Source organism: Mus musculus, chromosome 9, assembly GCF_000001635.26.
Source record: "Mus musculus strain C57BL/6J chromosome 9, GRCm38.p6 C57BL/6J".
Classification (NCBI taxonomy): domain Eukaryota; kingdom Metazoa; phylum Chordata; class Mammalia; order Rodentia; family Muridae; genus Mus; species Mus musculus.
The window spans coordinates 79,883,636-79,905,941 of NC_000075.6; the positions used below are offsets into that span (position 1 = coordinate 79,883,636).

The 22,306-nt window shown below is 46.9% G+C and overlaps 1 protein-coding gene across 4 annotated transcripts in view; it reads right to left on the reverse strand.

Moving 5' to 3' along the window:
- Filip1 (filamin A interacting protein 1) overlaps positions 1 to 22,306 on the reverse strand; it is a 207,834-nt gene that overhangs the window by 78,618 nt on the left and 106,910 nt on the right. For all 4 annotated transcript variants that reach the window (XM_006511443.4, NM_001357352.1, NM_001081243.2 and 1 more), the window contains exon 2: positions 14,560 to 14,841. In XM_006511443.4, the coding sequence (XP_006511506.1) occupies positions 14,560 to 14,835 (276 nt within the window). In that variant the 5' untranslated portion in view covers positions 14,836 to 14,841. The remainder of the gene's footprint in view (positions 1 to 14,559; positions 14,842 to 22,306) is intronic.

A 22,306-nucleotide genomic window follows, 5' to 3' on the forward strand; every position in this document is an offset into this window, starting at 1 on the left:
AAATGCTATTTCTCCTTTTCCAGCACTCCTTGGTTGCCTGTAGGTCCTTGTCTAGACTATGTGAAAATTTCTCCCATCAACTTCATATGCCCACTGATATTGCCATTGTTTTAGTCTTGTTTTCATAGTCACGGTATTCTAGCTCTTACAATCCTCTGGCCTCTCTTCTGTGATACTCTCATTCCCTAAGCCGTAGATGTAGGAGCTGTGATATAAATGTTTCCACTGGGGCTGTGATCCGTTAATCTCTGTATGGTGTCTAGTTGTGGTTTTCGGTGATGGTCTCCATTTGCCGAGCTAGACTCTTCTTTGATAAGGCCTACATCTTTAACACGTCTATCTTTGAACTACAAAAGCATACAAAGATGCAGCTGGTTTTCCATCGTTAAAACAAGACCCTCTTGTGACTCTACTTCCCCCATAGACCTCACTTCATCTTTCTCCTTTCCTTTACAAGAAGCTCGCTCCAGGACTCGCTCCTTACAATGAGTGGGAATTGTTTGAACTTTTTCTCATCAAGATCACAACTCCCCTAAGATGAATTGTGATGTCTCTGTTGCTAACTGCAACGGTCCATCCTCATCCTCCATTTTCCTTGCTCTGGCATGACACTTTTGATCCTTCTCTCCTTGGTGAAAACTCAGTCTTTGGAACCATACACTAACTCTATCCTGATGTCCTGAGCCACTCATTCCCAGTCTCCTGACTCTACCTCATCTCTCCACCATTCAATGCCAAAATTCTCTTCTTACCTCCTATCTCTATCTGAGTATGTCTTCTTCATGATCTCACTCAGCTTCTCCTAAGCCCACGAGCTTCCGTCTGGTTCCCTCAGACAGAAGTTCTTTACTGTCTTTACCAGTGCCCTTCTATTTCACTATATAGTGAGCTTTCTATTTTCCCGACAAGCCCCTAACTGCTGTAATAGCGATGCACAGGAGAGTGGAGCAGTGTGCTTTGGCCTAAGATGAGTCCTAGAGGGATTAAATACGTATGCAGGAAAAGTACAAGGAAGTGTTAATACTAGGAGTAAAATTTGAAAACAATTATTTTCATTATCTGGGAGAGGGAGTCTACTTTGATCCTTATCAGAGCTATAAGTGGAGAAATATTGATGTCTGACTAACAGTTGTTATAAACTCCACACAGTAAAAAACTGTTCCAAAGGCAAAACAAAATTTGCACAAAGAAAACATTTGACTTACTGTCTGTGTCAAAAAGAACTAACCGATATAAAGAACACTTATTAATGCAAATAACCCAAATTTCAAAAGAACAAAGAGAGTAAACAGACTAGCCAAGTAAATAGAAAGAACATTTGAAAAGATGCTCAATTCATTCATAAGATAAATGTAAACTGAAACTATGAGGAGACAGCCACACCATCTACCAAAATCTGGCAAAGGAAACAAAAACACCCAACTGATAAAGCAATAGGCAATAGTTTTTGTTGGCAAAAGGGTGAACAAATAGAGCTATTCAAGGCAAATGAGCAAGGACTACACACTTACATCCCTTAGAGCTGTCAGTTCACTGAGGATTTAACCAACAAAGATTGATTTGTGCATATGATAAGACAAACATATAATGTATAAATGCATCATTAATATGGTAACCCAAACTCACGTATACACACATAATAATAATAATAATAATAATAATAATAATTATAGTAATAATAATAAATTTTAGGTAATCCTCATAGGACTGTGGACTAACAAATGGGCTCTCCTAATTGCTGATTCTGAGATGCAGGGAGGGGGGGAAGACACAGGGTCTGCTATAATTAGTACACATTGTTTCATGTTTCCCTTCAGGCCTTTGATCAGGAAATGTTTAACATCAGAGCAAGCCTTTCTAGAGATTAGCAGCTGCCTTCTGAAAAGGATGTAGAAATCCTGAAGGCAAACACATGCATTGTTGGTATGCAGGTCTGGTCTGCAGACAGAATGACATGCGAGCTGGGAAGACCAGATGACAAGTGTTCTTTAAAAAAAAAGATTTTTTTTGGATATTTTATATGTATGTATTCATGTATAGCCTGTGCATGCAGGTGCCCCAAGAGGCCAGCAGAGGGTGGTGGATCCCCCAAACTGGTGGCCATGAGTCACTGGATGTGGGTGCTGACAATGACACACCTGGGTCCTCGGTAAGAGCAGCAAGCCCCCCTTAACTTCTGAGCTTGTCTCTAGCCTCACAACAGTCCTTTTAACTCAAAATTTATGCCCTTCCTTTTTATTATACACAAATATCCTGTTGGAATTATTTCAACTATTCTTGTCAGGGCCCTGCTTTTCCTCTTAAACATTCACAAGCTGAACAAAAATATTTCCTGCTGCCAGCCACGGCATGCGTCACTTTGAATTGTTCACAGCTTCAAGGCTGGTCCGTTACTGGTTGACATGGTGCTTGGGAAGTTCAGTTTTAATCCTAGAGGGCCTTGTTGGTTCTGCACAAACAAAAGTATAATAGTGTATGCGCTGGTTTTCCCTCGCCCGCCCTGGTACCCGGAGAGGACTTCTGCAGATCAACGGGATGGGAAACAGGAGAGAAGGCAGTACAGAATGCATGGTACTTTATCTACTGTCCTTTACACAGTGGTTTCCAAGGAAACAGAAGTGAATAAGAGACATTAAGGGCTAGTGCAGACATCCATATACAATGTCCAGGTTTTACACATAGGTGGTGCCAATGTAGTGGTACCATCACTTTACTACACTCTAGACATCCTGGCCTGCACCCCATTTTCTTTTTTCCTTTTTGATGGTGCATAGATCAAAGCCAGGGTCTTAAACTATCTAAGTGCCTGGTCTACCACTGAGCTATATCCCTAATCTATACATTGTATTCTGTTTTTAAAGTCAACAAATTTCATTAAAAATATTTTTATTAACAATTAAGAAACTACAGAATGCTTAGCCCTAAAGGGAGCATATATATTTCCACGCCCCTCCCAAGACTCATCCCAAGGGATGAGATGGAGGTGGGGGGAGGGGGGGCGTCATTGTGAAAGAAGGGGCAAAGGGAGTGTAAGTGTCAGAGACTGCAAGGCGCCCTTACCTTCCAGAGAGAGAAGAGCAGCAGCAGGTGTGAGTTCACAATGGCGTGAGAACATGCGTGTAAGCCCGATAGAACAAATCCCAGCAGTCAGAGGGGAGTTAGGCACCTGATCCCTCCCCAAGCTAGGATGCTATGGCCAATTCTTAGCTTCTGGGAGAGGAGACAGTTTCCTCTAAGAGCGCAGCCCTAGGTAAGTCTACCACTTGCCAGTGGGTGACCACACATCCAAGAAAATCTGGGCAGCACAAGGTGATCTTGATACAACGTTGAGTAAGTAGGGGAGGAGGGTGAATCCTGGAAGAGTTGGGCAGCCTGAGTATGATGAAGGCATATTGTATGAAACTCTCAAAGAACTAATAGTTCTTTGAAAGAAAAAAATTATTACATTTATTTTCTTGTGTGGGTCTTGTGTGTGTGTGTGTGTGTGTGTGTGTGTGTGTGTGTGTTAGAACTCAAACTCAAGCTATCAGGTTTGGCAGCAAAGCTCTCCTCTCCCCTGAGCCACCTCCAAGCCTGACAAATTCCATTTTTAACATTAAGTAGCATCACACAGTAACCCTATAAGTTAATAAATCTCACTGTGGCATTTCTGAACTTGCACACAGCATGCTTTAACCACACCTGCCTTCTACCTTCTCCTGTCCTCCTGATTCCCTGATTAGAAACATTGTATATGATGATATAATGATGCAAACTAGAAAAATGCACCTGACAGAAACACACCTCTTACCTTTAATGTTTTAAATCACCAACTATAAACCCACACCCATGCACTGGTGATTAAACTCCTGTTGTTGAGAAACAGGAGAAGAAGAGGAAGAAGAAGAAGAAGAAGAAGAAGAAGAAGAAGAAGAAGAAGAAGAAGAAGAAGAAGAAGAAGAGGAAGAGGAAGAGGAAGAGGAAGAGGAAGAGGAAGAGGAAGAGGAAGAGGAAGAGGAAGAGGAAGAGGAAGAAGAAGGAGGAGGAGGAGGAGGAGGAGAAATCAAGTTACAGGTGAGATACAGATGAAGGCATCTACAGCCCCAGCTCAAAATATGAACTAGAGGCCAAAAATGTCAACCCAGGAATTGTTTTATATGGAAAAAGAAATCCTGTTGCTAGATAATGTGTGCCTCTTCCCTTTATCTATAGAACAAGGTTCTTTTCCTAGTGCTTGCTTTTCAACTTGGACTGCTAGCACGACAGTGATATGTTGATTTCTTTAGCATGTAACTTGGTGACTCAGTGTAATTTAAAATCATTAGCCATCAGTATTTAATAAAAAGTAGAAACTCTTTTGAACTTTTTATTGGTTCTTCCTGAATTTCACATCAAGCACTCCAATCCCACCCATCTCCCTCTCCCCTCATACCCATCCCTCCACCCTTGCTTCCTCCCCACCAACAGAGGGGGAGAAATCTGGTTGTGTAATCTGTAGTGTGTCAGTGTATCCCACAGTATATACCCTTTTGTCTATACTTCTTTGCATATGCATGTTAATTGTAATGGCTCATTGATCTGGTACAGGCTCCTGGCTTCTGATGCTCTATCTGAGGTTCCAGTACTGGAACATCACTGGCTATCCTCTGGGATACCCTGTTGTTGCCCTGTGTCATGGAGATCCTGCAGCTTTGGTTCTGTAGGACCAGCTCTTTCATGTATTCCAGCAGTTCATTGGAGGGGTAGATGTTGGGATGGGACAATTCAAAGCCCTGGATGTGGGCCTGAGAAGTACCTGAGCTGGTCAGCCCACCAGCTCACCTCCACTCACACCACCACACCACTGAAGAGTCACTATGGCTGGTCCATGCCCATCCAGTGCCACTGCCAGTGAGAGGCAGAGGGATAGAGCCAGCTCTACCACTCTCACAACCTTGATACTGTCCTGTGCTGCCCAGTCGAGGTGCAGGGCTGGGGTGTTGAGCCTGCTCTCCCAAGTGCTGTAGCTGGTGAGGGGCAGGGCCAGGTCTCAAGATCCAAGGGCCAGGTCTCCAACCTGCCACAGGTGATGAGGGGCATGTGGGGAGAAGAGCATCTCTCCCTCACCCTTGTCACTCTACAGGAGACAAATGGCAGATCCAGCTCTCCCACACTTCTACCCTTTGGTCAGCTCACTAACAATCCCTGCAACCAGGACCAGGTCTACTGTTCTTCCTGGGCAATGTGCAGGGCTGCTCTCTAGAGCACTGCAACTAACTGGCTAGAGGGTAGATCAGTTCTCATCTCATGCCTCCAGTCCAGGTGAGGGGTGGGGCAGTTCTGCACAGCCCTAAGACATCAACATAGCCCAGGGCAGCAGCTCAGACCAGGGACCTCTGCCTGACCTTTGGTCTTCTGAAGTTGTCTCCTCCCTTGAATCCATGACACACCAGGTTCTTCTTTGTACCCAGGACTCTAATCTCTCTCTAGTCAGGACTTTCCCCTCTGCCCTAGGTTCAGTATCAGCTAAGGGCCTGCCAAGCATGGATGCCGTGGCACCAGCCCTGTGCTACATACATGTGGCTGCTTAATGTCAGATTAATTAGCAACTGAAACTGGAGAGATGACTCAAAGTGAGAGCACGCACTGCTCTTCCAGAGGACCGGAGTTCAAGTCCCACAGTCATCATGAGCAGCTAAGGAGCACCTATAACTCTAGCTCCAGGGCAGCCGATGCCCTCTTCTGGCTTCCACAGGCACTGTATGCATGCGCACAAACTCACACAGAAACACGTGTATTCATTCACACAGTATAAAACAAATAAGACAACATATTTTTTTTAAATTAGCATTAAACAAAAGTCAAAATACAACTTCTCAGCTTAATTAGCTACATTTCAAGTAACTACAAAACTGCATGTGGCTAGTGATTACCATACAGGTGGGGGCAAGTATAAAATATTGCTGTCTTCATCCGAAGTTCCAGTGTGTAGCACAGGTCTAGCTCTTGGCTGAGCTGAAGTATAACAGGGCCCCAGACCTTGGCAAGCTGACTCCACAATAGAAGTACCATCCATTTAAACTTTAAGACTCAGCACCACCATAGACAGCACCACTAGCCAAAACAAAAACCTGAGAAAGTCTCTAAATGTACCAACCTTGCTTTTTTGATTTCTATAGTTCCCCTTCTGGCAAACTGTTCTTGTTAACTGAAGTTTATCAACCAGAATATGTTTTGTTTTGTTTTGTTTTGTTTTGTTTTGTTTTGTTTTATGCTTAAAAGCTCACCCTGAGAAAGGCTCACAGCTATACTAGAATCTCAAGCACCCAGTGTAGTAGCTAGCTGACTAATAAAGACTATTATTGGCTTAAATCCATATCCAAGCAGTCTTCTCTAGTGGATACCCAACAAAAGCACACATGGGAGTGCAGATGTGTACTTGATGTCTCCCTGGAAGCCATTCTAAAGTCGGGAGCCTGTTATATTCCAAGTCTATTTAATATGCTCCTTCCAACAGCTGCACATACCCTGATTTTACTTAAAATTGGCTCCATACAACAAATACACACACACACACACACACACACACACACACACACACACACATATATATATATATATTCAACATAATGGGGGATTTTTACATAGATAATTAGAATATTTAGATAGAGTTTGCTCATTGGAATAACTGAGTTCATTTTCACTGATAGAAAGGTGGGTCACAGAAGAAAGGAACCTCCCCCTCCCCCCGAGTGTTTTCTCCTGTCCAGATCCTACCAAACAACACGAGCATTTTTGCGAGATTTTCTTCATTAATAATGCTTTCCCCCACACTTCACAATTAAACCAAAGTTCTGCCCTGTACTGACAGTGAATATATTGTCCTCCCTGCAGACTCTGATCATATTAGGAACGCCGAACATATTCTACCACAAAAAGGGAAAAGCAGACAGAAGAGCTCTTTGTCAAAATGCAGACAATACCGCCACGAGATTCTGAGGCTTTGTAGCCAACAAAAGGTCAGATGTGGTCTTGGTTTTAATTAGAAGGCAGCCTGCCTTTCTGCCTCCTGAACCCAGCAAAGACATGCCTTTCTCAGCACACTGATCATGTCAGTGGTGTGAGATTTCACTGGGTCCCTTGCTCAAGATGACCTCAGCCTGAGATGCAAAAGATGAAGCAGACTGAGAGCATGTGAGTCATGGAGTTAAGAAGCCAGAAAGGCTAACTGAAGTCCAGCACTTTAGAGGCACAGAGATTCTATAGGAGGCCACACCTTGTGACAAATGGAGCTCATTTAGGAAAAGAAAAGCTATTGCCAAAGAGAAAGGTGATATATAGCATCCCTGTGAGAAGAGCCTGTTGTGCCTGGCTGCACTAAGTGATTCCATCTCAGTGGACTACCCTCATCTACAGTGAAGTATGTCAGCTCTTTTTAAAGACGACCAAAATGGGGTTTGGAGGACTGGGTGAGCAGTCACCGGTGCACAGTGCTGCAGGGGACCTGAATCCATTTCTCAGTATCCTCGTGGCCTCAGGTGCCTCCCAGAGGCCTGAAACGCTAGCTACACAGGACCCAAGGCCTCAGACACCTGCACAGATATGCTTGCATACAAACACATACATGTAATTAAAGACTGCTCCTTCCCCCAAAAATATAATCAAAACCAACAACAAACCAACCAACCAAGCAAACAAACAAACAAAACAACCCTGAGCATGTGTGGTTAGAAATAACATTGCATATTTATGACCATTACCAGGAATGGAAAAATTGCATGATTTTGTAAATGATGCTGTTCTTTATATTATTCAAGTTCTTTGAAGACACTAAAACATCAATCTTGGGCTGGAAAGTACAGCTCTCCTGGTAAAATTCTTCCATGAGCATAAACACACATGTGTGTACACACACAACACACAAACATTTATCCATGCATACACTACATACATACACTAAAAGTTGATCTTATAAATACATCACAAGGTGTATAAAATTAGAACAATTTGAGACTACCAATAACCAATAGATTATCAATGATGGTATATGACCAACCCCTTTCTAGTCCCTCTGTCCTTTAAAGATTTTTTTGTTGTTGTGTTTTGGTTTGGTTTTTTTTTTTTTTTTTTTTTTTGGCAACACAATGTAAGTCTATAAGACATACAGAATGTGTATAGATGAGATTCTATGATTCACACGTATCAAAATCATGACGGATTCCTTAGCAGAACAGAGGCAGGTGTTGGAGAGTAAGGGATTATAAAAGACTTAACAACGAAGGTAAGCCTCTGCTAGTCACTAAATAAATATAAGCTGGCTTTAAAAAGCGCAGGATAATACACCACAATTTCCCCAAAGACCAAGTTTCCTGCAAGTATTCTCAGTATGAGAGAAAAAGATAAATTCCCCCTTCCGATGGTGATAGTGTTTGAGTTTGTATCGATAAGTGTGGGTCAATGATGTGAAAGAGTGTACAGCCTGCATATCTGGATAGGAATGGCTCTTTCCAGGAACACTCAGAATGCCTTTTCATAGCTAAGGATTAGATAGTTAACAGATTGTACCAACCAGCCTAAGCAATTTCAGTTTCGATCTAATAAAGTCTAATAAAGGCTGTCACACAAATTCTTAAGCAACAGAATGACATAATCAAGACAAATACTTTGGCCAGTCTGTGCAGTCATCTGCTGACCTGCTGTCCCCAGCTTTCATTTTTGACCAATGATACAGACTTGTTCTCTGTTCCAAATCTGCCCTCCTCCTGGGTTTCAACATTCAATGGAAGGCTTAGTCAACATCCTAACTTCACCTTTCCTTAATGCCAGTGACTCCAACTACCTTCACTGCTGCTTCCAAGACCACACTCAATACCCTGTGTTGGTTATGTCAGCTTCACATCAAAGCCTATGGACCAAGAGTCCATAGATCTCCAGTCTCTCCAGCCCTTTCTTAAACATTCTCTGTTGGCCCAATAATTCAGCCCAATAGCTCTTCCCAGCTGGCTGTTCCTCACCACACCGTCTGCTTCCTGACCTTGTCTGTTCACTGTAGCCACTCAGACCTTTAACCCTCAATTCAACACCATGCACTGTGTCTCCTTTTAAAAAGGCCAGTTATGACTGCAAATGCAGCCTCACTTTCTGTACATACGTGGCCACATTATCCATGACAATCTTCCTCTAACACACTGGTTCTCAACCTTCTTAATGCTGTGACCCTTTAAGACAGATCTTCATGTTGTTGTTACCCCCAACAGTAAAAGTATTTCATTGCTACTGTAGGTGATCCCCATAAAAAAATTCTTTTTGCTACTTCATAACTGTAATTTTACTACCGTTATGAATTCTAATGTAAGTATCTGATATGCAGGATATCTGATAATCTGCTATCTGATAACACCTGGCCGCCACCTTGGGCAGTGATTCAGTGCGTGCTGGATTCTCTTAGCGACCATTGATTAGCTCTCAGCACCTGTCAGTGGACGGGACGTCACTTCGCTTGAATGAGAAAAGCAAACTTGTCAGAGAGCTCTTTCAACTGTCTTCCCCTGAGATGTAAATCTTTCATACTCTTGTCACACAGAAGATGAGGGGTTTCCCTCCATTTGAAGGCCAGGATCCAGGTCAACTCCCAAATTATGACTTTGGTTCCCTTTCTTCTGTCTCCTCCAAGATTCTGTCACCAGCGATCCTTCTCTGCCTGTGTTCTTGGCATTGCTCCTTTCTGGTTCTGTAACCTCTTAACCTGTCAATAACATGAAGTCCTTTAATCACTGAACACCTTCCCTGCCATATCTCCCCTCTAACTGTTATTCTTTCTCTGCTTTCCTCCCTCAAACTTATGCAAGTCACTTTATTAGCCAAGTTTACTGACAACAGTCACACTAGAAGGTAGGAAATCCGCCTTCATACACTGGGGACTGAACAGAGGTCTAGACTTAACATTCGAGGGCCAAATAGCAAACCTTTGAAAACTTCTACCGAACTTCTCCATAGGATTTAGCATTCAAGTCACACTGTCTCTTAAAGAAAGCTCAAAGTGGAGAAAAGTGATGTGGTGGTTTCAATGAAAGAGGTTAAGGTGTGTTCTAAGGGTCTTCATTGTGTGAAACATGTTTTGCTGCTCAGCTAAAGAGGAAAGATTTTAGCCCCGCCACCAGCACCACAATGTCTGTGTGTATATATCAGATTTAAATGACGCTTAACCATTTTTTTCCAAATTCCTAGATTTCCCAGAGACACCACTCTATTTCTTTACCTCCCCTCCCTGCCTCTCCTCACTGATAGTGGGCTTAGAATTGTGGGGGATCATTCTGAAAGCATTTCCAATGATTCCATTCATAAAGACAGCTTCAGTCTTCTCCCATCAGAGTTCCTTGTCATCTGACTGACAGACTCTCCGTTCTTTGACACCTCAGGCTGAGATAAGGAGGGTGTAAGTCTGAAACACCCTGGGCGTTTGCACCTCCCCCATAACAGTGTTCCTCAAGTTCTGCAAGTCAGTCTCTAGCACTTAAGTTCTAAGGATGGCGAACCGCCTTGGTGAGGAAGAAGTGCAGAGAGCATGCTCCCTCCAGGAGATGTACAAGTAGAGATGAGCTAGTGAACAATATTAAAGAAAATGGCCAGACATTCCAAAAGAGCAGAGCTAAAGTCCTGATGTCTATTTTGTTGTTTCATAAACCACATTTGAGATACATCACCTTCTGCCAGTGGCCAAAGGCTTGATTTTTCTCAGTGTGCCACTGCCTGTGTGACTTAGCCAGCAAAACACAAAAGCCAATGGTATTCTGACACATGATCTAATTGTATGTTATCTACTTTTCTCCCTATCTCTGTATATGCAGGGAGGAAATAATGAGATACAATCTGAGGGCAGTCCTCCCCAAATGTATTGAAATAGATATGCTGCCAAGAGAATTTACAATGTAAAATGCTTTTTTGAGTGAAGAAAAATAATTTATCCATGTCCTGGCTTTGACTTACTTTATAAGAATGCCCTTTTGCCAAGTCTTTTGTAGTGTGGTTTTTAAGATGAGAGTACTGCTTCCTTTGAAGTTTTGTTGGGTTTAATACAGCCAAGTTGACTGGATTCTTAAAGTACAATTTTAGAATAAATACAAGGAGAAATGAATCATGGTACCCAAGCCACGGGCTGGGTGTACAGTTTCATTACTTTCAGTTCGGTCTGGGAAAAATGTAACTAGTTTTTCACCCAGAGAGAGAAAAAAAAATGTTCCAATTTATTAGAAAGCACGTGTTGCTGGAACAGTCAAGGATAGAACTGTAGTAACGGAAACCAGCCCAGAGCCCTGATGCCAGGATTTGGTGCTGAGACAGCAGCTTACAACCCCTTAAGTGCGGCAGTGAAAAATCTGAAAGATTCTCTTCTCTAACAGACCTCATCATTGTCTTCTTCCCTAGACTCTGCAAGCCCATTTTTCTGTATATCACCCTACTTCCTTTGACCTATCGACCTGGTTTCCACCCCCACCCCCACCCCAAGGCCTCCTGGTTACACCACTTCATTGAATGAACACCAGCCAGTGCGCAGCAAATACAACCCTCCACCCCCACCCCAGATTTACATAGTACCCAGGATGTGGCTTCTTCACTGGCCCCCACTTTTAATATTTGCAACACACCAAACCTTGGGCTCTGAACTCATTCTGTCCCCCTGATGAAAAGGAATTCTTCAGTTTTTCTTGCTGAAAAAAAGGATCTTTCCAGGCTGGAGAAGATGGCTCAGTGGTTAAGAGCACTGCCTGCTCTTCCGAAGGTTCTGAGTTCAAATCCCAGCAACCACATAGTGGCTCACAACCATCCGTAATGAGATCTGATGCCCTCTTCTATTATGTCTGAAGACAGCTACAGTGTACTTAGATATAATAGTAAATCTTTGGGAAAAAAGTATCTTTCCACATAATGTCTTTGATTTATGGGTTTACATATGAATTTACATGGAGGAAATTCTGGAGATCAAGGGTAAATATGAAGATCCCAAAATTCAAATGTGAACTTTCCTCAGGGTGCAAGTGATAAGACAGGCAGGATGTTGGACTGCATGTGAGACAAGGAATTTAGATCTATGTGACTAGAGGGTTGACCCTCCTGGGGCCTGGGGCATTACTGTTTGTGCTATAAAGAAGAAGGAATAAGGCATCCCTAGTTTGCATTAAAGTCCCAATATTACATAGAACCTCCGGAGGTCATCTGTGGAGTAAGGGCATTGGACTCAGACGACCAGCCCATAGTCAAACTGGTGGCCAATGGAAATTTGAGAAACAACACACTAATTAATTGCTCCTTGAATGTTGAGCCATCCCTACAGTACTTCCCAACGCACATTTGTGTAGGCATATTGTTATTGTGTGCAATATAAAGAGTGTCCTCTTACTATTCAAATGCTGATCTCTCTATTGCTCTATCTGATTTTAATCCAGGATGTGGTGTTGTAATGCTTATGTCAAGAATCTCCTGTCTTGACTTTGTATAAACAATGCTCACCATTTATTTTCTGCCATGTCAATAAAATCTGGAAAAGCCAATAACTAGACAATAAAAGAGGGTGGGACATCCGGCGAGGGGAGTGGGAATCTGGGAGAGAACAAGGCGGGGAAGATTCTGCCAGGAGGAAGGAGGAAGGATACATCACAAGAGTTCAGCGGGAGCATGGAAGACCCCAAATGCAGGAATTATGGCTGGGGGAGGTGATAGTGCTAAGAAAGGACAAATGTCTACTACAAGAATGTGTCTAGTCTCTAAATACAAGACCACTCTCCTCTTAAACAAATGAAACCTTGCAAAATGTCCATTTACAAATACCTTCATAGGTGCCTTTGCATGGGTGAGTCTGATGGTTTGCTTGTGATTTAAATCACCTTGGAACTCTGTGAAATACTGGGCCTTTCATTTCCCCTTCCCTTCCCTCCTCTCCCAGCAGCTGAATGACACTGTACACATTTTACTTTTTTTCTTTTTCATAACTGCCTAGGAATTCATGTAAGGGAAGTATCCATGATAAGGATTCATAACTCAAAGAGATAAATGAAAACACCTGTCTTTGGGACATTTGTCTACTTCCTTCATGTTCCCTGGAGTGTGAGTGTATCTTTTACATAGCCATCTAGAATGACACTTAGCACCACTATGTCCCTAAAAGCCACAGGAGTGGCCTTACAGAGTCCACCATGATGTGACAGCCTTCTATAGAGAGAAGCGTCCGCAGGAGCCACAGATTCATAGTAGCCAGTGTGAGTGAAATGAGGCAAGAAGATGCTGTTGCTCCAACAGGCACACACACTCTCACTGTACTCAGGCATCAGGTACCACTGGGCACAGCTGGGGTCATCACTCAACTCTATCCAATAAATGCTACTCAACGAAACAAGAACCACTTCTATCCAGGAGTGGTGACGTTATGTTTAGTAATGGTTGTGTCTGGGAAGCTTTCCTTTTGCCATGAAACTTAAATATAATTTTGTTCAGCAGTATTTGTAGTTTTGAAACTTTAGTTATGTATGATTTATATTTCTCTCTACCCCAGAGACTCTCTTATCTTAACATTCACACACAGATGGGAAGAGGAATGTAGAAGCCACACTAGTTAGGGGAAGGCTGCAAGTTTCCCTTGAACTACTAACAGCAGCTGTATAGCAATGGAGGTTCACTTCATAGAGTTGCTAGTATTTCCTTGGAGGCTTCTGCATGCTAACAAAACTAACAAAAGCTGAAAACAGTAACTCCATTCTTAAGTCATCCTGTCCTTGGGGGAAAAGTCACTCTTCCCCTTACTGTCAGAAATACAATTGTGTTAAGCTCAAAAATTCAAGAAAACTTGCACTGTTTCCTGCGTCTTCCAAAACACACACTTACTGGAAGAGTCCAGGTTGATGAAAGCCAGAAAAAAATGCCGTGGATGAGCAGAAAGATTGCTGAACCAAGAGCTGAGATGAGATCTGGACAAGCCGGATCAAGGCTCCTAACCTCAGCTTCTTCATTTACCCAACACTTAACAACTATTCCTCCAAGTTACCAACATCAAATGAAGTAACAGACTTGAAAATGCTTTGGGAAACCATTCGGGTACTTCACGGTGTGCTGTTCTAGTCACTGTGCCTTGACTCCTGTGGCATGTCAGAACACTTTCTGAGTTACAAAGAAATGAAACCAGATAATAGCAGAAAGGCTGGCTTCTACAAAGCTCCACTTCTGTTGCCCACTGTCACTCCCTCCTAGAAGAAGCACACAAGTACTTATTGCAGCACGCCATTTTTCTGTCTCTAACATTTCTACATCTTTCCATCAGAGCCCTGTCCAAATCAGATAGCCTCTTTCTAGAATCGGTATTAAATGATTGCTGAATTATATCACGACGAAACCTTATGCTTCCAGAGAAGCTGGAAGATGGAATTAGCACTTGGTCATTTGTTGTTCTTTAAACAGATGCTTATTCAGTGAGAACCTGTGCCAACACTAGGCTTTAGACATAACTGAGGATGGTAAGCCCCCTTCCCCGGTGGTGCTCTCAGTCCAGCGAGGGACAGGTTGATATTCCTTTCTCTCTAGGTTGGGAACAGGCAGCACAGGAACTGACTCTACCTGCAGCTCCCCTTCCATGATGCTCAGGAGCTGGATGAGGTCCTCCTTGGATAACTCCAGAGGCTTCTTAGTCTTTTTCTCACTCTCTCCTGATGGCTTGAGGTGGCGTTTGACGGTTCCGGAAGCCATGACATCATCCTCCCCCTTCCGATTTGCCTTGTTCTTTTTTGCATCTTCTGAGGGTCCCTTACCACCATCACTGCTGATGATGGAGGGCTTGGGGCAGGAGACATGCCCATTAGATGAACTTTCTCCACCTTGATTTCGAGATCTCATTCCCACCTGCAACACACGAGGAGAGACGTTCTTTATCACCACTGGAAATATTTTTGTCTAAACACTTAGAAACTTAGCTTTACAACTTGACCAATCAAGAGTGAAAGAGCATCCCCCATTAGCTCCCTGCTTGCCTTGGTCAATACAGTTTAAAATTCCAAGAAAATGCTTGGTTGGTCTTCAGGGAGAAGTAAAAGACACCTCAAGCCAAGATCAAGAGAGGCATCAACTGTTCTCAGTGACACGGATTGTGTCAGATACAGCGAGATAGACTGGCAATGTACCTTGAGATCTTGCAAGGCACTTTATGAACAGGGTAAGCACAGGTGTGATTTCTCAAAAACCCCAGCCAGTAATCATTCCAATGATGAAAGTTATCAGAAGCAATAAAATTTGTTGCAGCCCAGGCAAATACATGTGACCACGGCTTCTAGGATAGGATGCTAGAAACCAAGGCACAGCAAAGAGAAGAGAGGATGTCTGAGCAAACTATAGATGGTAGTCAGCCACAAGACATATATCCTGCTCACTACTGCAGCAGCACTGCATATTCACCACGATATCAGCAATGGAGAAAATGACGTGGGTTATACAGGAACTAACCACATCATTGGAATAAAGCCAAGAGTCTACATAAAACCACTTACTAGAAGATTCAAACTTGAAACATCACCAGGGGTGAACATCACAGAAAATTCTAGAGAGGACAGTGCACAGGACAGGGAATTTTATTTTTCCTTAGCTTCTTTTTTCCAAGGTGAGCTCTCTGTCTCAGTAACTAGCAGTGATAAGAGAGCAACAAACTTGGAGAAAAGGATCGATTTCAAAATAAAAATTTAGATAATGTTCTCTGGAGAAGGAGAAAGCCATAGGTAAGATGTGCACCCACCACATGGCGAGAGCATTCCCATCATTATATGAAGAATGTTTTAATGCTGCCCCCCTGGGACAATAGAACGGGAGCAACCGAGATGCTGCATACCAACACACCCAGCTCAAAGGCTGGAACTGAAGTCACAGAAGAAAGCACCAATACCCTGGGGTCGTGCTACAAACGTTGCCTAAAACATAAAATTCATTGCCAGCAGAGTCTTGCCCAACACCCGCAAGGGCCCACACGGGACTCCCCACGGGACCCTAAGACCTCTGGTGAGTGGAACACAGCGCCTGCCCCAATCCAATCGCGCGGAACCTAAGACTGCAGTACATAGGGAAGCAGGCTACCCGGGCCTGATCTGGGGCACAAGTCCCTTCCGCTCGACTCGAGCCCCGGGCTTCCTTGCCAGCAGAGTCTTGCCCAACACCCGCAAGGGCCCACACGGGACTCCCCACGGGATCCTAAGACCTCTGGTGAGTGGAACACAGCGCCTGCCCCAATCCAATCGCGCGGAACTTGAGACTGCAGTACATAGGGAAGCAGGCTACCCGGGCCTGATCTGGGGAACAAGTCCCTTCCGCTCGAGCCCCGGGCTTCCATGCCAGCAGAGTCTTGCCCAACACCCGCAAGGGCCCACACGGGACTCCCCACGGGATCCTAAGACCTCTGGTGAGTGGAACACAGCGCCTGCCCCAATCCAATCGCGCAGAACTTGAGACTGCGGTACATAGGGAAGCAGGCTACCCGGGCCTGATCTGGGGCACAAGTCCCTTCCGCTCGACTCGAGACTCGAGCCCCGGGCTACCTTGCCAGCAGAGTCTTGCCCAACACCCGCAAGGGCCCACACGGGACTCCCCACGGGACCCTGAGACCTCTGGTGAGTGGAACACAGCGCCTGCCCCAATCCAATCGCGCAGAACTTGAGACTGCGGTAATAGGGAAGCAGGCTACCCGGGCCTGATCTGGGGCACAAGTCCCTTCCGCTCGACTCGAGCCCCGGGCTTCCTTGCCAGCAGAGTCTTGCCCAACACCCGCAAGGGCCCACACGGGACTCCCCACGGGACCCTAAGACCTCTGGTGAGTGGAACACAGCGCCTGCCCCAATCCAATCGCGCGGAACCTAAGACTGCGGTACATAGGGAAGCAGGCTACCCGGGCCTGATCTGGGGCACAAGTCCCTTCCGCTCGACTCGAGCCCCGGGCTTCCTTGCCAGCAGAGTCTTGCCCAACACCCGCAAGGGCCCACACGGGACTCCCCACGGGACCCTGAGACCTCTGGTGAGTGGAACACAGCGCCTGCCCCAATCCAATCGCGCGGAACTTGAGACTGCGGTACATAGGGAAGCAGGCTACCCGGGCTTGATCTGGGGCACAAGTCCCTTCCGCTCGACTCGAGACTCGAGCCCCGGGCTACCTTGCCAGCAGAGTCTTGCCCAACACCCGCAAGGGCCCACACGGGACTCCCCACGGGACCCTAAGAGATCTGGTGAGTGGAACACAGCGCCTGCCCCAATCCAATCGCACAGAACTTGAGACTGCGGTACATAGGGAAGCAGGCTAACCGGGCCTGATCTGGGGCACAAGTCCCTTCCGCTCGACTCGAGCCCCGGGCTTCCTTGCCAGCAGAGTCTTGCCCAACACCCGCAAGGGCCCACACGGGACTCCCCACGGGACCCTGAGTCCTCTGGTGAGTGGAACACAGCGCCTGCCCCAATCCAATCGCGCGGAACTTGAGACTGCGGTACATAGGGAAGCAGGCTACCCGGGCTTGATCTGGGGCACAAGTCCCTTCCGCTCGACTCGAGACTCGAGCCCCGGGCTACCTTGCCAGCAGAGTCTTGCCCAACACCCGCAAGGGCCCACACGGGACTCCCCACGGGACCCTGAGACCTCTGGTGAGTGGAACACAGCGCCTGCCCCAATCCAATCGCGCGGAACCTAAGACTGCAGTACATAGGGAAGCAGGCTACCCGGGCCTGATCTGGGGCACAAGTCCCTTCCGCTCGACTCGAGCTCCGGGCTTCCTTGCCAGCAGAGTCTTGCCCAACACCCGCAAGGGCCCACACGGGACTCCCCACGGGACCCTAAGACCTCTGGTGAGTGGAACACAGCGCCTGCCCCAATCCAATCGCGCGGAACTTGAGACTGCAGTACATAGGGAGCAGGCTACCCGGGCCTGATCTGGGGCACAAGTCCCTTCCGCTCGAGCCCCGGGCTTCCATGCCAGCAGAGTCTTGCCCAACACCCGCAAGGGCCCACACGGGACTCCCCACGGGATCCTAAGACCTCTGGTGAGTGGAACACAGCGCCTGCCCCAATCCAATCGCGCGGAACTTGAGACTGCAGTACATAGGGAAGCAGGCTACCCGGGCCTGATCTGGGGCACAAGTCCCTTCCGCTCGAGCCCCGGGCTTCCATGCCAGCAGAGTCTTGCCCAACACCCGCAAGGGCCCACACGGGACTCCCCACGGGACCCTGAGACCTCTGGTGAGTGGAACACAGCGCCTGCCCCAATCCAATCGCGCAGAACTTGAGACTGCGGTACACAGGGAAGCAGGCTACCCGGGCCTGATGTGGGGCACAAGTCCCGTCCGCTCGACTCGAGCCCCGGGCTTCCTTGCCAGCAGAGTCTTGCCCAACACCCGCAAGGGCCCACACGGGACTCCCCACGGGACCCTAAGACCTCTGGTGAATGGAACACAGCGCCTGCCCCAATCCAATCGCGCGGAACCTAAGACTGCGGTACATAGGGAAGCAGGCTACCCGGGCCTGATCTGGGGCACAAGTCCCTTCCGCTCGACTCGAGCCCCGGGCTTCCTTGCCAGCAGAGTCTTGCCCAACACCCGCAAGGGCCCACACGGGACTCCCCACGGGACCCTGAGACCTCTGGTGAGTGGAACACAGCGCCTGCCCCAATCCAATCGCGCGGAACTTGAGACTGCGGTACATAGGGAAGCAGGCTACCCGGGCTTGATCTGGGGCACAAGTCCCTTCCGCTCGACTCGAGACTCGAGCCCCGGGCTACCTTGCCAGCAGAGTCTTGCCCAACACCCGCAAGGGCCCACACGGGACTCCCCACGGGACCCTGAGACCTCTGGTGAGTGGAACACAGCGCCTGCCCCAATCCAATCGCGCAGAACTTGAGACTGCGGTACATAGGGAAGCAGGCTAACCGGGCCTGATCTGGGGCACAAGTCCCTTCCGCTCGACTCGAGCCCCGGGCTTCCTTGCCAGCAGAGTCTTGCCCAACACCCGCAAGGGCCCATTGGGACTCCCCACGGGACCCTAAGACCTCTGGTGAGTGGAACACAGCGCCTGCCCCAATCCAATCGCGCGGAACCTAAGACTGCGGTACATAGGGAAGCAGGCTACCCGGGCCTGATCTGGGGCACAAGTCCCTTCCGCTCGACTCGAGCCCCGGGCTTCCTTGCCAGCAGAGTCTTGCCCAACACCCGCAAGGGCCCACACGGGACTCCCCACGGGACCCTGAGACCTCTGGTGAGTGGAACACAGCGCCTGCCCCAATCCAATCGCGCGGAACTTGAGACTGCGGTACATAGGGAAGCAGGCTACCCGGGCTTGATCTGGGGCACAAGTCCCTTCCGCTCGACTCGAGACTCGAGCCCTGGGCTACCTTGCCAGCAGAGTCTTGCCCAACACCCGCAAGGGCCCACACGGGACTCCCCACGGGACCCTGAGACCTCTGGTGAGTGGAACACAGCGCCTGCCCCAATCCAATCGCGCAGAACTTGAGACTGCGGTACATAGGGAAGCAGGCTACCCGGGCCTGATCTGGGGCACAAGTCCCTTCCGCTCGACTCGAGCCCCGGGCTTCCTTGCCAGCAGAGTCTTGCCCAACACCCGCAAGGGCCCACACGGGACTCCCCACGGGACCCTGAGACCTCTGGTGAGTGGAACACAGCGCCTGCCCCAATCCAATCGCGCGGAACTTGAGACTGCGGTACATAGGGAAGCAGGCTACCCGGGCTTGATCTGGGGCACAAGTCCCTTCCGCTCGACTCGAGACTCGAGCCCCGGGCTACCTTGCCAGCAGAGTCTTGCCCAACACCCGCAAGGGCCCACACGGGACTCCCCACGGGACCCTGAGACCTCTGGTGAGTGGAACACAGCGCCTGCCCCAATCCAATCGCGCGGAACCTAAGACTGCAGTACATAGGGAAGCAGGCTACCCGGGCCTGATCTGGGGCACAAGTCCCATCCGCTCGACTCGAGCCCCGGGCTTCCTTGCCAGCAGAGTCTTGCCCAACACCCGCAAGGGCCCACACAGGACTCCTCACGGGATCCTAAGACCTCTGGTGAGTGGAACACAGCGCCTTCCCCAATCCAATCGCGCGGAACTTGAGACTGCAGTACATAGGGAAGCAGGCTACCCGGGCCTGATCTGGGGCACAAGTCCCTTCCGCTCGAGCCCCGGGCTTCCATGCCAGCAGAGTCTTGCCCAACACCCGCCAGGGCCCACACGGGACTCCCCACGGGATCCTAAGACCTCTGGTGAGTGGAACACAGCGCCTGCCCCAATCCAATCGCGCGGAACTTGAGACTGCGGTACATAGGGAAGCAGGCTACCCGGGCCTGATCTGGGGCACAAGTCCCTTCCGCTCGACTCGAGACTCGAGCCCCGGGCTACCTTGCCAGCAGAGTCTTGCCCAACACCCGCAAGGGCCCACACAGGATTCCACACGTGATCCTAAGACCTCTAGTGAGTGGAACACAACTTCTGCCAGGAGTCTGGTTCGAACACCAGATATCTGGGTACCTGCCTTGCAAGAAGAGAGCTTGCCTGCAGAGAATACTCTGCCCACTGAAACTAAGGAGAGTGCTACCCTCCAGGTCTGCTCATAGAGGCTAAAAGAGTCACCTGAAGAACAAGCTCTTAACAGTGACAACTAAAACAGCTAGCTTCAGAGATTACCAGATGGCGAAAGGCAAACGTAAGAATCCTACTAACAGAAATCAAGACCACTCACCATCATCAGAACGCAGCACTCCCACCCCACCTAGTCCTGGGCACCCCAACACAACCGAAAATCTAGACCCAGATTTAAAAACATTTCTCATGATGATGATGGAGGACATCAAGAAGGACTTTCATAAGTCACTTAAAGAATTACAGGAGAGCACTGCTAAAGAGTTACAGGCCCTTAAAGAAAAGCAGGAAAACACAGCCAAACAGGTAGAAATCATTAAAGAAAAACAGGAAAACACATCCAAACAGGTGATGGAAATGAACAAAACCATACTAGAACTAAAAGGGGAAGTAGACACAATAAAGAAAACCCAAAGCGAGGCAACGCTGGAGATAGAAACCCTAGGAAAGAGATCTGGAACCATAGATGCGAGCATCAGCAACAGAATACAAGAAATGGAAGAGAGAATCTCAGGTGCAGAAGACTCCATAGAGAACATCGACACAACAGTCAAAGAAAATACAAAATGCAAAAGGATCCTAACTCAAAACATCCAGGTAATCCAGGACACAATGAGAAGACCAAACCTACGGATAATAGGAATTGATGAGAATGAAGATTTTCAACTTAAAGGGCCAGCTAATATCTTCAACAAAATAATAGAAGAAAACTTCCCAAACATAAAAAAAGAGATGCCCATGATCATACAAGAAGCCTACAGAACTCCAAATAGACTGGACCAGAAAAGAAATTCCTCCCGACACATAATAATCAGAACAACAAATGCACTAAATAAAGATAGAATATTAAAAGCAGTAAGGGAGAAAGGTCAAGTAACATATAAAGGAAGGCCTATCAGAATTACACCAGACTTTTCACCAGAGACTATGAAAGCCAGAAGAGCCTGGACAGATGTTATACAGACACTAAGAGAACACAAATGCCAGCCCAGGCTACTATACCCGGCCAAACTCTCAATTACCATAGATGGAGAAACCAAAGTATTCCACGACAAAACCAAATTCACACAATATCTTTCCACGAATCCAGCCCTTCAAAGGATAATAACAGAAAAGAAGCAATACAAGGACGGAAATCATGCCCTAGAACAACTAAGAAAGTAATCATTCAACAAACCAAAAAGAAGACAGCCACAAGAACAGAATGCCAACTCTAACAACAAAAATAAAAGGAAGCAACAATTACTTTTCCTTAATATCTCTTAATATCAATGGACTCAATTCCCCAATAAAAAGACATAGACTAACAGACTGGCTACACAAACAGGACCCAACATTCTGCTGCTTACAGGAAACCCATCTCAGGGAAAAAGACAGACACTACCTCAGAGTGAAAGGCTGGAAAACAATTTTCCAAGCAAATGGACTGAAGAAACAAGCTGGAGTAGCCATTTTAATATCGGATAAAATCGACTTCCAACCCAAAGTTATCAAAAAAGACAAGGAGGGACACTTCATACTCATCAAAGGTAAAATCCTCCAAGAGGAACTCTCAATTCTGAATATCTACGCACCAAATGCAAGGGCAGCCACATTCATTAGAGACACTTTAGTAAAGCTCAAAGCATACATTGCACCTCACACAATAATAGTGGGAGACTTCAACACACCACTTTCTTCAAAGGACAGATCGTGGAAACAGAAAC